At 40.1% G+C, this 16,399-nt stretch overlaps 2 protein-coding genes across 6 annotated transcripts in view; one reads left to right on the plus strand and one right to left on the minus strand.

Moving 5' to 3' along the window:
- The window catches only part of ankib1a (ankyrin repeat and IBR domain containing 1a), a 92,331-nt gene extending 92,029 nt beyond the window's left edge, over window positions 1-302 (minus strand). For 3 of the 4 annotated variants that reach the window (XM_073054478.1, XM_073054479.1, XM_073054476.1), the window contains exon 1: window positions 179-302. The gene's annotated coding sequence lies outside the window, so the exon portion shown is untranslated. The remainder of the gene's footprint in view (window positions 1-178) is intronic. The other variant, XM_073054477.1, reaches the window with a different exon arrangement.
- krit1 (KRIT1 ankyrin repeat containing) overlaps window positions 279-16,399 on the plus strand; it is a 48,048-nt gene continuing 31,927 nt past the window's right edge. Inside the window, exons 1-4 of one of the 2 annotated variants that reach the window (XM_073054480.1) lie at window positions 279-465; window positions 9,364-9,512; window positions 12,914-13,073; window positions 16,118-16,210. In XM_073054480.1, the coding sequence (XP_072910581.1) occupies window positions 9,411-9,512; window positions 12,914-13,073; window positions 16,118-16,210 (355 nt within the window). In that variant the 5' untranslated portion in view covers window positions 279-465; window positions 9,364-9,410. Of the gene's footprint in view, window positions 466-574; window positions 867-9,363; window positions 9,513-12,913; window positions 13,074-16,117; window positions 16,211-16,399 lie in introns of those variants that run through there. The other variant, XM_073054481.1, reaches the window with a different exon arrangement.

Here is a 16,399-nt window from a genome sequence, read left to right on the forward strand (position 1 = left end):
GAATAAACTGAGTCCCGTGCCCCAGAGAGGCCGCGATCCCCAATGGCGCCCCAACAACCGGCATTCAAGAAGCCGGAGCTCTCAGCTCGGGAAAGGTAACCGCCTCCTCTCCATGCGACTTATCACTAAGCCACCGACAAAACAGCGGCGGCGCTGGGTGGAATAGAGAGGTCGTTACCCAAGAGGTGTCGCAAGCAACCGCTCCTCTCCTCCCGGCCGATTCCAGTCGGACTGCATGAAAACAAAAGCTGGCACCTCTGACCCGGAAACACTCCCCACCTTCCTCCTTCCCCCCAACGGCGAGGTGGCAACCTCTGCCCCGGCGGTCACTGCGCATGTGCAATACCGGATCGGAGGCGGGGGCGACGTCTCAACCGTAAAACATCGGAACTAAGTGCTTGTGGAGCCACCTACGGATGGGATAAGTGTAACTTCGTCATTTTTTTTTACACTTACCGTTACCGGGTGAGTATCATGGGCGTGGTGCTTCTTCTCTTTTTGTGTCCATTGGTTTGGTGAAGTTTTTACTCGGTTCTCTGACCCCACCTCACTTCATCCTCTGGATTGAAATGGAGACAAATGCTGGAAATACTCCGCATCTCAATACACGCCCGTGGAGAGAGAAACAGTTAACTTTTCAGGACGGTGACCCTTTGTCAGAACTGGGAAGAAGCGATAGACTTGAGTCTGGTTTGTTATTGTTGCTGCAATCCTGTACTTAACGAGGCCCGTGTGGGACCTACAGACTGCCACAGGTGGAGTAGGAGGTAGTCGATGTGACAGACAGCGGGGTACTGCGTTCCATTTGCCACTTTTATTGCTTTTTTCTGTGCCCAGCAAAGAAACCTCGTCTCATCCTGCTGCCGGTGAGGATGTTACTTTTAGAAACATAGAAAACCTACGGCGCAATACAGGCCCTTCGGCCCACAATGCTGTGCCGAGCACGTACTTGCCTTAGAAATTACATAGCCTTCTTTTTCTAAGTTCCATGTACCTATCCAGGAGTCTCAAAAAGACCCTGTTGTATCCGCCTCCACCACCGTTGCCGGCAGCCCATTCCATGCACTCACCATTCTCTGCGTAAATAAACTTACCCCTGACATCGCCTCTGTGCCCTCTCGTGTTAGCCATTTCAGCCCTAGGAAAATGCCCCCAACTATCCACACGATCAATGCCTCTCATCATCTTGTACACCTTTATCAGAGTCTTTGTTTTGTTTAGTACTTTGGGAACATCCATGAAGCCTTTTCTCAACTCTCCTTGCTAATCCTGCGTTTGGAGCAGAGTTTTTTATTTCAGCAGTCCTGTGTTAGGTTTAAGAAGGAAGTATTGTTCTGGGAGCGGACACTGATTTTTGGTTCATTTAGCATGAGAAAAGATTTGTAGGATTTTGTGGAGACTGCATTGGTAGGACCTCTCTGGTGCTTTGGGATGCCAGACTCTGAATTGGGGATCAGTGCAGTCTGTAGTCCCTGCTTTACAACATATACCCTGTTTGGTCAGGGCGAGCACCATCTCCTAGTCCCAAGTCATGGTGGGTGCTAAAACAAGACATTACAAAGATGTGTGTGTGCTGCCTGTGCCATGACAGGCACTGATAGTCAGTTTAGCAGTCACTGCCAAATTTACCCTATCCTCTCCTCCAACTTGGACCCATGACTTTAGTGTCAACAGAAGTGTTGCCACAGCAAGATCAGTGCCAAAGCTTAACAAACTTGTCTTTTTTTAGAAACTAATCCCTCTAGCAACCTGTTAAATCTGAGTTTACAGGAGCCTCTATGATTTAAGGACTCTCCTAGAGTCAACTGTAATTTGCACCTTTGAAGAGACCTGTGGTTTCTCTAACAGGCAGAAAATGGAATGATTTGATGAATGATGAGGAGAACAAGGAGCTAATTAATTGCAAACATAATGTGAATTGGAGGGTTAATCAAAGGGAAATCAATGTAATCCATTGAGGGTGAGGAATGGGATGAAGGGTAGAAAGGGTGTCTATACCTATTAAGAGAAACATTTTGAAGTCTAAGTCAACTGCAACTCTTTTCAGGACATGATTGCATGTGACTCCATTCCACAGAAACTTGTTCTGTTTAGCCTTGCTGCTACACCATATCAATGCGAAGTCCTTAGCCATCTCAATGGGTGTATATGGTGCTGAAATCCTGATTGCTGTTATTGAGCTTCAATCATAATGCCATTGCCTCAATTCCACATCTGTAAAGGCAAGGATATTCCAGGGAATCTCTAGCAATCATAATTGTTGCCAAGAAAGAAGACCAGTTCAATTATCCTAACTAGAGTACCTTCCTGTTGTCTGCCACAGGAAAAGTTGTTATATTAACAGAGTTTTCCTCAACTGCCAGTGACCCAATAAATGCTCTCTGAATCTTTTGATTTTGTTCATACCCAGTAGAAGCAGGCATGGTCTTCACTGCACAATAACTCTCAGCAAAGATACACAGAGCAGCAGTAATCACTCTATCTGACATCTTGATATCACTAATGACCTTGACGTCATCAGTCAGGAGGAAACATTTTCTAAAATTTGGTTGCTTACCAAATTTGTCTTGATCTTGCACTTCACTTCTGAACAGCCTTAAACTTGTGTTAAATAATGGGTCTACAACAGAACCATTCAGTGAATTCCAGTGTCAAACCAAGCTGTATTACCCTAATGTTTTTCTCACTTTCTTGCACAGTCTTGTTATGCTCCTGTTTGTTACTCATGGGCATGTGGCATAAAATAATCCAAAGAATACTTGCAATACACACAAAATGCTGGTGGAATGCAGCAGGCCTGGCAGCATCTATAGGAAGAAGCACAGTCGATGTTTCGGGCCGAGACCCTTCGTCAGGACTCTTAAAACAAGACGGTTGATGTCCTGTCGGCAGTTAGCAATAAAGAGATCCAGAGTGGGGTGTCCATGAAGATGATGAGGGTTGAAGACGGGTCCATGAAGAGGATGAGGGTTGAAAGAATACTTGCTGTCTTTTGGGGTCCTGCTGCTTAGGACTATGCACTCTGGCTATTCAGACTTGAATTACTGGTACTTCTTAGTGAGCCATAGCACCAGGGAGAAAATATGCCATCATCAAGCTTTTTTTTTGCAACCTCAGTAATGTCTGACTGCTTGCCTGCATATAGAATCTTCAGTACATTTAGCTGTCTTTTCTCATCTTTTTCTGTGCAGTTCTGAAAACCATTGTGCTATGGTGTGGGCATTATCCATATCCTCCTGGTGAAATCTCATGCTCATTAATATTTAGAACAGTGCTGGCTGCAGAACTAGATGCTCTCAGGGTTCTTCTGAATTACCTGTTGACTTTTTTGTGTGGAACTGAGTAAATCTTACAGAAAGGTTGAAGTGTTGTATATAGTAAAGGATGTTGTAGGTTTCAAGAGGATATAGACAAGATGCAGATTTGGGATGAAAAGTGGCAGAAGGAGTTCAACTGGGAAAAGTGAAATGATTCATTTTGGCAGGTTAAATTTGAAGGCATAGTACAAGGGTAATGGCAGGATTCTTGACAGTGTCGAGCAACAGAGGGATATCTGGATGAAAGTACATAATCAACAAAGTCGCTGTGCAGTGTGATAGGGTGGTTAAGAAATTACATGCTACTTAATTCGTTGGAGGACTGAGTTCAAAAACACTAATGTAATGTTGCAGTTCTGTAAAACTCTGGTTAAACCATAATTTTGACTATTGTGTACAGCTCTGTATAGGAAGGATGCAGAAGCTTTAGAGAAGGAGCAGAGGGGATTTACCGGGTTGCTGCCCAGATTAGAGAACATGTCATATGAGGAGAGGTTACATGAGCTGGGGCTTTTCTCTTTAGAGTGCAGGAGGATGAGAGGTGACTTGACAAAGGTGCGTAAGATTTTGAGAGGCTTGAGTAAAGTGGACAGCCGGCACCTTTTTCCTAGAGTAGCCATGGCCAATACCAGAGAAGATCTGTTTAAAGGAGTGGAGGAAAGTTAAAGGGAGATGACATTTTTTTTAACACAGTGGTGGGTAGATGGAATGCATTGCCCAGGGTGATTGTAGAGCCTGATGAAATAGAGTCATTTAAAAGATACATCGATAGATAGATAGATAGATAGATTATTCATCCCCATGGGGAAATTCAACTTTTTTTTCCAATGTCCCATACACTTGTTGTAGCAAAACTAATTACATACAATACTTAACTCAGTAAAAAAATATGATATGCATCTAAATCACCGTCTCAAAAAGCATTAATAATAGCTTTTAAAAAGTTCTTAAGTCCTGGCGGTAGAATTGTAAAGCCTAATGGCATTGGGCATTGGCGATGGGCAGGTGGATATACGAAAAATAGAGGATTATGGACTATGTAGGAGGGGATTCTGCCACTAGATATATCTTTAGCTCCCTCCTCCACTTTCTGCAGGGATCACTCCCTCCGCAATTCCCTTGTTTGTTCATCCCTTCCCACTAATCTCGGTCCCGGCACTTACTCCTGCAAATGGCCTAAGTGCTACACCTCCCTCATCTCCATTCAGGACCCCAGGCAGTCTTTCCAGTTGAAACAACACTTCACCTGCGGATCTAGTGGGGTTGCTTGTTGTGTCCAGTGCTCCCAATGTGGCCATCCTCTATGGTGGTGAGATCCGTTGTAAGTTGGGGGACCACTTTGTTGAGCATGTTCGCTCCATCTGCCACAAGCAGGACTTCCTGGTAGCCAAACATTTCAATTCCGATTCCCTTTACCATTCCAACATGTTGGTTCATGGCTTCCTCTTTTGCCAAGATGAGGGGGTTCCTACAGGGTGGGGAAGCAACACCTTATATTCTGTCTGAGTACCTTCCAACCTGATGGCATGAATATCGATTTCTCCTTCCGGTAAACAAATTCCCCTTCTTCCCCTCTTTTCCCCCATCCCCACTTCCTCTAGTCCACTCTCTGACCTTTTGCCTCTTCTCACCTGCCTATGACATCCACCTGGGTCCACTCCTTCCCTTTCTCCTATGGTCCACTCTCCTCTCCTATCAGATTCCTTCTTCTCCAGCCCATGACCTTTCTCAAGCACCAGGCTTCACCTATTTCATTCTAACTAGCCTTCTTCCCCTCCTCCACCTTTTTTTATTCTGGCATCTTCCCCCTTTCTTTTCAGTCCTGAAGAAGGGTCTCAGCTTGAAACGTCAACTGTTTATTCGTTTCCATAGATGCTGCCTGACCTGTTGAGTTCCTCCAGCATTTTGTGTGTGTTGCAGAGGACTTTTTGTTCTGCAGATACTGAGTGCTTGGTCCACCCTTTTATATACAGTGGATTCCAATTAATTGTGGCATCGGTTAATCAGGGTAGCTGCTTATTTGGAATAACTCTTAACAAAAACGTATCAAGAAAATAGCCGGAATTCCCTTTGATTATTTGGGAAACTATTTTAATAATTGGGACGAAAGCCTGTTGCTGAACAGCTTGTAACTAGTATGAGAAATGTGCACTTGAAATGACACCATGCTTAGAGCTAACAGTTTTAAAATAGTATCATTTATGTGTGTTTGTGTTCAAAAAGCTGTGATTTTTGTCACTGATAGCAAGAAATAAGCAGCAGGACAATTCAGAATACTTTTGCTCACTGCGATTTCAAGCATTTTGATTTGGAGATCGCAGAGACTTCAAGTTAGGAACTACAAAGAATTTGAATGTATCACCAGTTATTTTGAATGTTACAACATACACAATGAAGATTTGCAGGATGTAATTGTTGAAAGCACTGTATGAAGGCAGTGTGTTATCTGTACTCAGTGTCTGCCGATCTCGTTCATTTAAAGTCATTCAAAAGAACAAAGCAGATGAATTCTTCCGCTGTTAACTACTAGGAGCTAATACAGTTTTATAGTACTGTAGTAGTATTAGTGATGTTTTAATTTGTTATGATTTCATTTAAATACATCATTTGTTACTTAGTTAAATGGTAGTTGGTCTTTTTTTATACAGTACTGGGTGAATGTTAAAAAAATTCTGCAAAGCGAAGATGCTTTCAAAAATATTAAAATGAAAAGTTTCTGAAAATCAAAAAATTACTATAAAGAACAGTCAACAGTAAAAGCTAAATCAAATCAATATTTTGTATGACCACCTTTTGTGTTTAAACGGCTTTAATTCTCTTAGGTAAACTGTCATGTGGTTTTATCAGGAAGTCAGCTGGTAGGTGGTTCCAAGCATCTTTGAGAACTTACCACAGTTCTTCTGCAGACTTTGGCTGTCTCGCTCGCTTCTGTCTCTCCAGGTAATCGCGGAGAGCCTCAATGATGTTGAGATCAGGGCTTAACATCTGTTGCAGAACTCCTTATTTTTTTCCACTGAAGATAGTTCTTTATGATCTTGGTCGTGTGTTTGGGGTCATTGTCCTGCTACAGAATGAAGTTGGGACTGATCAGACACCTCTCTGATGGTATTGCCTGATGGATGAGAATCTGCTTGTACTTCTCAGCATTGAGGATTCCATTAATTCTGACCAGATCACCAACTCAGCCCCAAACCTCCGCTGCGTGTCACTGTTGGTTGCAGACTCTCCTCATGTAGTGCTCTCCTATTTTTCTGTGGACAAACTGCCTCCTGCTTGAACCAGAAACTTCAAATGTTGTCTTGTCAGTCCACAGCAGTTTATGCCATTGTTTAGCACCTCAGTCCTTTACTTTTTATGCATAGAGGAGTCTCTGGGCTTAGCTTCCACTTTGGAGGAATGGCTTATTGACAGCAATTCTTCCATGAAGACCACTTCTGACAAGACTTCTCCAGACAGTAAAGGGCTGTATTAGGGTTCAAGTGGTTTCTATGAACTCAGTGCTGGACTTCTTCCGATTTAGATGGGACGTCAGTTTGATGTATCTCGTTGCTGCACAGAGTTTCCATGACTGGCCACTGTTTCTGGTGCTCAACTTTGTCAATACCTCTGTGCTTCTTCAGAAGAGCTTGGACAACGCGTCTTGAAACTCCTGTGTGTTGCAAAGTTTCTGCTTGGGAGAGACCCTGATGATGTATATGACCATCTTGTGTCTTGTTGCTATGCTCACTTTTGCCATGGTGTAAGAATTAATGATTTGAAGGCTAAACTGTCACATCTGCCAAACTCTCAGTTTTTAGTTTGATTGTCCTTCACTCATTTTGATTTGATGTACAACTGTTTCATTTAATAAGTTTGGTTCATTCAACTTATTAAGTCATTGATCATTAGCATCCTTTTTGTTATCTTTGTTTAATCATACACTGGGCTGTATACCTACAAAGTAATCAAGTTTTTATTTGAAAAGTGGCCTATTACTTAATATGGCACTTTCTTTAATGAAATACAAACAGTTCTCGAACATTTAATTTTTTGGAAAATGAATGTTTCGAAATCTAAAATTTGCTCTTTTCTACTGGAAATCTGAAATAAAAGCAAATAGTGCTGGGAATATTCAGCAGTTTACTACGTGTCTGGGAAAGAGAAACAGGGTTAGCATTTCAGGGTAATGATCTGTGTGGAGATAATGTTAAAAGCAAATCCCTTTTAAGTTGAAGAGATCAGAATCAGGTTTAATATCACTGGCATGTGTTGTGAAATATGTTGTACTGCAGTACACTGCAATACACAATAAATAACTAAATTACTATAACAAAAATACAAGTTAATAAGTAATGCAATAAGAGAACAAAAAATAGTGAGGTAGTGTACAAGGGTTTTTTTGTCCATTTAGATATCTAATGGCAGTGGGAAGAAGCTGTTCCTGAAACGTTGAGTGTGTCTTTTGAGACTCTAGTACTACCTCTGTGATAGTAACAATGAGAAGAAGGCATGGGTGAAGAGGGTCCTTAATGATGGATGCCACCTTTTTGAGGCATCAGCTTGTGGAGGTATCCTTGATGCTGCGGAGAATAATACCCATGATGGAGCTGGCTGAGTTTACAACTTCATGCAGCTTTTCCAATCCTGTTCAGATGACAACACATTGAATGTCTGCAATGTGAAGGAAGTAAGAAGACCAATCGAGACAAGTATTAATTTGCTTTCTGTGTTAGGGTGATGAATATTTGTCTTTCTGGAGGAGATGCATATTGAAGGAGATAAATGAAAGCAGAAGAGGGAAAACAAAACACTGAAAATTGTAGGATGTAAAACTAAAGCACTGGACTTGCAAGAAATCATAAATACAATAAATCTGGAATTTTGAAGATACTCAGCAGATCAAGGTGCAATGTGGACACTGAAAAATAGAGTTCACATATCAGGTTAATGATCATGCATCACAACTAGCCAGTGCTGACACAAATGGAAATCTCATTGTTTGAAATTGTTGAATTCAGTGTTAAGTACTCTGTGCTTAATGCATCAAGATAGAAGATGAGATGTTGCATTTCATTGGAACAGTCTATGAGTAAGCGCCAACCAAGTGTAAATGGGCTGGAGAATTTGGGTGACAGGCATCTAAAAGTTCATTGTCAGTATCTCAGAGAGAACCCTAAGCTTCCAACAGTTTGTGGCTATTCCCACTCTGACCTCTCCATATTTGTCCACCAGCAATACTCCAAAGACCTATGTAAGATTGAGTTACTGCGTTTCCTCATCTAAAAACTCTATCCTATCTCACCTACTTGAATTTATATTTATACATAATTGCAGTTCGAATGTAATAGTGGGTAAATAAACATCTTTCATTGCTGTAACGTCTGTGATCAGCAGGAAAGGAAGGTGCTTCTGCATTTTCTTATAAAAATACAAATGGCAGGCATCCCAAAGCTATTGCATGTTTCAAAGTGTAATGGAAATTATTTTTTCATTTTGCTACTGCAGGATTCTGGTTAAAGTGTCTGATTTTTGGTTATAAAGTATAAAAAAGTTGTGCTTTTCGTCATTGAAGTACTTTAACTTTTGTATACTATGGCACAGTTTAATTTATGAAACATAGCATCTACATTGAATATTAAATTTGAAGCAATATAATGAACTGGGCATCGTTAGAATTAGAATCAGGTTTATTGCTGGCATGTGTCATGAAATTTGTTAACTTAGCAGCAGTTCAATGCAATACATAATACAGAAAAAGGAAAAATATATAATAATAAATAAACAAGTAAATCAATTACAGTATACATATATTGAATAGGTAGTTACTGGGAATGCATAGGGAAATTATTTGTTTAAAAGTTACTGGAAAATTGACAATTCTAGAAAATAAAATCTGAAGAAAGGAGTTTCAGATTTCCAGAATACTACTGTTAATTGAAATCTTCTCTTTTTTGTGTAAACTGCTTCACATAAAATCTTCATACGTGATTACCTCAGGGCAGATTGGGACCAATTTGAAATCTTCGTCTAATGTGAAATTGATATTCTGTCTTTTTTGTATCTGCAGATGAACTGGCACAGTGGTTACAGCTTAGCAAATGGAGTGAAGTAGCCATGGGCAGTCTCAATGATCCAGAAGATACATACATTGCAGTGATTCGTCCTAAGAATGCAGCTAGTTTGAATTCTCGTGACTATCGAACAAAGTCTTATGAAGTATGCAAATAACTACTTTTTAAACATGGCAAAATTCCAGAAGTGTGAGTGAGAGTGTGTGTGTGTTTGTGTGTGTGTATACACATACATACACACACACACACCTTTCATTTGATTTATTACTCACAATAAATTACAAAAGGATGGAATTGCTGCTTCCATTATATTAATCAAATATTAATTTAAGTTGTAATGGAAGCTCTTTTGGCTCTTAAGTGACTTATCAAGCTTAGGTTAGATTTTCTACCATAAGCAGTAAATGCGGTTCTCAGTTTTATATTGGATCTGAGGAAAATACACAACTTATGAAGGATGATTTTTAAAAATGTTTTTAAATGCAAGTAACTCTTGGAGAACTACCAGCATAAACACTGGTATATCTAACTAATTGAGTTAGAGAATTGAAATGGTAAATAAATGAATTTCAAACACAGATTCAGAAACAATTGTGAATGTTCTGAATTAAAATAATTTGCTAAAGCTAAGCCTCATGCAACTGGATGGAAGGTTCTTAAAGATGTTGACGGTAAGGGGAAATTCATTACGTGCAGCTCTGATGGGAACCATCAAATTTTCTTATTCAGGGTCACTACAGCAGAAATCCACAGCCATGTTTACTTACAGTAAGCAACATCATTTTAAGATGTTTTAAAAAAAAAAGCGACATTCAAAATAGATGGATCCTGGACTATCGACTCAGTTCAGATTCCCTTTAAGAAAGGGGAAGCGAGGAAAGCATGCTGGGCTGCAGTAAGATTGATGTGCAGAGGCTTTAGACCCTTACTCGTGACTATCCTTCTGATGAATGTACAGTCTGTGGAATATTAAAGACCTTGGAGCAAGATTGCTGTACAAGGGGGGCATCAGGGTCTGATGTGTACTTTGGTTCATGGGAGCATGGCTATCCCTGCTATTTCGGACGCAGCACTGCTGCTTGATGGCTTAATCATTTACTGTAAAGACTGGATAGCTCAGTCTTTTAAAGGCAGAGGAGGTGGAGTATGCTGTATAGTTAATTCATCATGGTGCACAGATGTGGCTGTTCTGTCTCAGTCCTGCCTACCCAATCAGAAACAATTTAGCAGTCAAATGTCGTCCTTTTTATCTGCCAAGAGAGCTTTCCACCCTTGTCCTGGTAGTGATGAACATTCCATCTCAGGCCAGTGTTAAACAGATGCAAGAGGAGCTAAGCTCCTTAATCAGCAGGCACAAAACAGCACACACTGATACCTTCCCTATCATCGTGGGGGTTTTCAAACAGGTCAACTTGAAAAAGTCCGAACAGCTACCACCAACATATCACCTGTGGAACCAGGAGAGCCAACACACTTGGCTACTGTTATGTCACCATCAAGAATACTTACTGTGCCATCCCGCACCCTCACTTTGGAAAATCTGATCACCTGTCTTTACTTCTACTCCCAGCATAAAGGCAGAGACTAAAGACTGCAGAGTCAGTGGTGAGAACCAAGAAGGTATGGTCAAGAGGGATGGAGGTACACTTACCGGGCTGCTTTGAATCGATGGACTGGACAATATTCAGGGATTCATCTTTGAATCTAAGTGAAAATGCCACAGTTGTGAGCAACTTCAAAATCTGTGTGGATAAGTGTGTGGCTTCAAGAATGTACCAGACAGCCCAAATCAAATGCCGTGGATGAACCAGGAGATACGTAATGTCCTGAGGGCTAGATCTATTGCACTCAAGACCGGTGATCTAGAACTGTACAAGAGGTCCAGGCATCTACAGAAGGCTCAACATGTACAAACAAGCTGGATGAACTCAGCATGTCGGGCAGCATCCGTTGACTGCTCATTTCAATGGATGCTGCCCGACCTGCTGAGTTCATCCAGCTTGTTTGTACGTGTTGATTTGACCACAGCATCTGCAGTGTATTTTGTGTTATCTACAGAAGGCTATCTTTAGAGCAAAAAAACAATTCCAATTGAGGCTAGAGATGGAATCAGTTGCATATCAGGGTTTACAGGCCATTACTATCTACATAGTGAAACCTAATATTATGACTGAATGGCAGTAATACTTTATACCCCCCGAAATAAGCTCAATGCCTTTTATACAGGCTTTGAAAGGAAGAATAAAATTATGTCTATGGGAATCCCTGCAGCATATGGTAACACTGATCTCTGTCTCAAATGTCGATGTTAGAAAGTATTTCAAGAGGGTTAAAACTTGCATGGTATCAGGCCCTAATGGTGTACCTGGTAGGGCTCTGAAAACCTATGCCAAACAACTGGTGGGAGTGTTCAAGGACATCTGCAATCTCTCACTGCTGCATTTGCAGGTTCCCACCTGAGGTGACAAGAGGGTGACTTTCATACCCGTGCCCAAGAAGAACAGGGTGAGCTGCCTCAGTAACTGTGGTACAGTGGCACTCACTTTGACTGATGAAGTGCTTTGAGAGGTTGGTCATAGCTAGAATCAACACCTACCTAAGCAAGAACATGGACTACTGTAATTTGCCTATCGCAGCAATAGGTCTACAGCAGATCTCATTGAAACCTATGGAATATTGAAAGGGTTGGATAGAGTGGATGTGAAGAGAACATTTTCTATAGTTGGGGAGTCATGGATCAGAAGACACAGTCTCAGATTCGAGGGATGTCCATTTAGAACAGATGAGGAAATTTATCTTTAGCTAGAGTGGGATTCTTTGCCACAGACGGCTCTGCTGACCAAGTTATTGGGTATATTTAAGGGGGAGGTTGATAATTCTTGATTAATCAGAGTGCCAAAGGTTATGGGGAGAAGGCAGGTGAATGGTATTGATAGAATGGCAGAGCAGACGATGGGTTGAATGGCTTAATTCTGCTCCTGGTCTATGGTCTAGCATGTAGATCAGCCCTGCCAATTCCTACCAGTGGCCACATTCTGTTTTTGCCATCCTGTGGCCCTGTTGCCCCACTTCCTGGAGTTAGTAGCTGCAGCGCTTGCCTTGACCCAGCCATCACCGTCTCTAATGGGTAGGTATTGTATATTGTGTTCTGATCCATTGAGACAGTGCACCAAGGCAATGAGATCACTTCAATTATTTTATTGCTACCAGCTAAGGGTAGGAATTCATGCCAGGTTCCTTGCACACTGTTGCATCTGACCTTGTTTTGCACTGATTCTGCTAGCACTCAAATACAGTATATCCCGAGTGGTACATGAGGAACTAGAATATGCATTAGAGTTATCAACAAAGATACCAATGAACTTGTAACATTGAGTGTTTTATCTGTAGTCACGTAGGGACTAGCTGAATTGTTCTTTACACATTTTATCCTAACTTTCTGCAGTAATGTTTCTCTTAAAGCAAAGGGTTCTCAAAATACACATTTCGATGTGTTTCAGATGTAATGTATCACATTTTATTTAAGACTTATTTCTTAATTTACAGATTCTGCTGCTAGAATTGCAAAATGAAGGCAATGAAAAAAAGAGGAAGAAAGTTTTGTTGCAAACAAAATTGAAAAGAGATGAAAATAAAGGACAAGACATACTCGATTTTGTAGTTGAAACCACCAAGCTTACATCTCCAAACAACCAAGGAATCAAAGGTAGAGCAAAAATCCAGTTTATTCTTTTCTGTGAAAGGTATGCATCTTATTTGCCATTGCCAACTGTGAAGATTTAATTGCTGTATTAAATCAATGCATGAATTGCCTTGACTTTTATTGAAAACACATTGAACCCTATGGATGTGATGATGTTTTCTTTCAACCACTGCGATTGGTGCAGTGAAGACAGTCTCGCTTTTCCAGGCAGAGAGCAGGGGAAGTGGACTGATGGTATCATTTCTAGCTGGATGTTTCCAGGATTTTAACCAGAACAATGAAGTAATAGTAGTGTATTTCCTACTCATGATTTGGAATAGAATTTAGAAATGATAGCCTATTTATGTTAGTACTTGTGATTTTATGCTTTCATATTTAAGAGGAATTGAAATTATTTATTGCAGCAAAATGAAAACACTTACAGAATGTCCCAAGATCTAATAAATAGACTGATATACAGGATATCTGGTGACTTAATAATGCAACAAATATGTGTGCTCTAGAGCGCATTTCTAAAAAGAGTGGTAGAAACATATTCGGGTAATTTGCGATAGGTTAAATTGGTTTGTTATGGTCACATGTGACGAGGTATACTGAAAAATCTTTGTTATGTATGCCATCCATGCCAAGGACCTTTGCACCCTCACTTGGCACAGGAATTGTGCCAGATGATTGGAGTGTGGCAAATTTTATTTCTTTGTTTAAGAAAGGGAGCATGGATAACCCTCAAAATTACAGTATAAACCAGTGAGTCTTGGATCAGTGGTGGGTAAACTATTGGAGAGGATTCTTAAAAGACATGATCTGCGAGTATTTGGAGAAGCATAGTCTGATTAGGTATAGTCAACATGGCTGTGTGAAGGACAGATTGTGCCTCATGAGCCTGATTTAATTCTTTGTGGAACTGACAAAACAATTTGATAAAGGTGGAGCAGTATAGGTGGTGTGCATAGGTTTTAGTAAGGCATTTAACAAGGTTCCCCAAGATAGGCTCATTTGGAAAGTCAGGAAGCATAGTTTCCAGGGAAACTTAGCTGCGTGGATTCAGAATTAGTCTGTGCACAGAAGGCAAAGGGTAGCAGTGGATGATGTGTTTTCTGCCTGGAGGTCGGTGGCCAGTGGTGTTTTGCAGGGATCTGTTCTGAGATTCATGCTCTGTGATTTTTATAAATAACTTGGATGAGGAAGTTGAAGGGTAAGGGTAAGTTGAAGGTAAGTTTGCAGATGACATGAAAGTTAGTTGAGTGGTGGATAGTTGTAGGCTACAATAGAATATTAATATGATGCAGAGATGGGCTGAGGAATGGAAAAGTGAGAAGTGATTCACTTTGAAAGGTCAAACTTGAAGACAGAAGATAGGGTTAATGACAGGATTCTTAACAGTGTGGAGGAACAGCAGGATCTTGGGGTCCACATCAAAATTGCGGCGCATGTTGATAGGGTGGTCAAGAAGGTGTATTGTGTGCTCACCTTCATTGGTCGGCAGATTCAGTTCAAGAGGAGCAAGATGATATTGCAGCTTTATAAAACTGATTAGACCACACTTGGGGTATTGTGTTCAGTTCTGGTCGCCTCATGGAAAAATGTGGAAGCTTTGGAGGATGTAGAGGAGATTCATCAGGATGCTGCCTGGATTAGAGAGTATATTTTCAGAGGAGCAAGCTAAGGCTTTAGAGCAAATGAGAATCGGAGCAGATTTGATAGAGGTGAATAAAAGAAGCCATAGATAGAGTGGACACCATTTTGCTCTGCCATAATTTTGAATGAAGGTTTCTGCTTTAGATGGCTTAAAGCTGAGGTGACAGATGAGAAGTTTGTCTATCTCTCAGCCCAGATCATTAGGCCTCTTGACTCAAAATGCCAATAGCATGATCAGTCTGCCTGTAGCATCTAACAATAAAAAGTAAAACAATAAATTGCAAAAATAAGTAAAAACTGAAAAGGTTGGAGATACTCAGGACAGTATTTATATAAAGAGAAACAATATTTCAGATAGAACACATTACATTGAAAGTTACATTAAAATCCTTTTGTGAATATTATTTTTTATAACTCCATTTTATATACCAGTGTATGTAGTCTTTGGTCCTGTTGATATGTATCCGGGATCTGTAAATATTGATGATAATTTTTCTCTGAAAGTAAGCTGCATTCACTTAAATATGCTCATTTAGAAACCTGCTGCAATAGGTATGGGTGCCATATACTATTGTCAGTACTGACAAGTTGATTCTGTGTCCCTTTGGTGATTAATTATAATATCTTTTAAACTGGCTGTTTCCTATCATTATTGTCAGGATAATCTATTGATACTTATTTCATTGACAGTACTTCCATAGAGCTATATTGTATATCATAAAAAGACATTTTACTTTGAATGTCTGTTCACACTCGGAGACCTATAATTTTGTTCCATATGTTTTCCTCCCACAAATTAAATAGGTAAATATCAAAATCTTTAAAATTTACCAATGAATATGCTTCCTTAGTGTGTCAGAGAGTGCATCACAAATTATAACAGCTGACTCAGTGAAAAAAATCCTTAACATTTTCTTCAGCTTTTTTACCAAATGTCATAAATCTTTGTTCATTAGCTAACAACTGTAAAGTTTTGTCGTCCTCTATAATAAATGAACATTAACTTGCATAAATGAATTCAACCATCTGTTTTACTATAGTTTTTATCAAAGTGATATAAGCTAAATTGTTCTTTGAATTTTTATTGATTCAAGTTGTCCTTTGGAGCCCAATTTTCTTTCAGAAAAAGCAATTGAATTTTATATTTTGAAAAGCAAATTGCCTACTAGTGAAACAGTAAAAGATAAATTATTTCCACAAATTATCTTTGTAGATGTGTGCATACTGTGCACAATGCCATCAAGTGGCCAAAGAGTGTTGTTGCGCTGTGTATGGAAAACACAATGAACAAATATTGTCCTAAGTATGAAAAAAGTGTGACCAACAAAGCGAAAGCAAATGGGAGCTTATCAATTATCTATGGTGATAAACTATTCCTGTTAAATTGTCATTCTTTATTTCACCCCAAGGTAAACGCGTGGTGCGGATTAAAGAATTCCCTGTTCATGGAGAGAACGCTAGCAGATCAGCTTCACTTTACGTTGTACCAGCTGCAATTAAAGGTAGCAAGCTAATACCACAATGTCAAATGTATATATAGCAAGAGGGATAAGCCTCTGTCAGCTAAAGAAGAATTTTTTTTCAGTTTTATGGTCTTGCAGATTTCCTCTCCCTCTACAGCAACAACAGTAAGGATGTTCTTCATTTCCAACAGTAGTTTGAGAGAAAAATAATTCCTTTTTTCAGGTAGC

The sequence above is a fragment of the Hemitrygon akajei genome, chromosome 8, assembly GCF_048418815.1.
Source record: "Hemitrygon akajei chromosome 8, sHemAka1.3, whole genome shotgun sequence".
NCBI lineage: Eukaryota > Metazoa > Chordata > Chondrichthyes > Myliobatiformes > Dasyatidae > Hemitrygon > Hemitrygon akajei.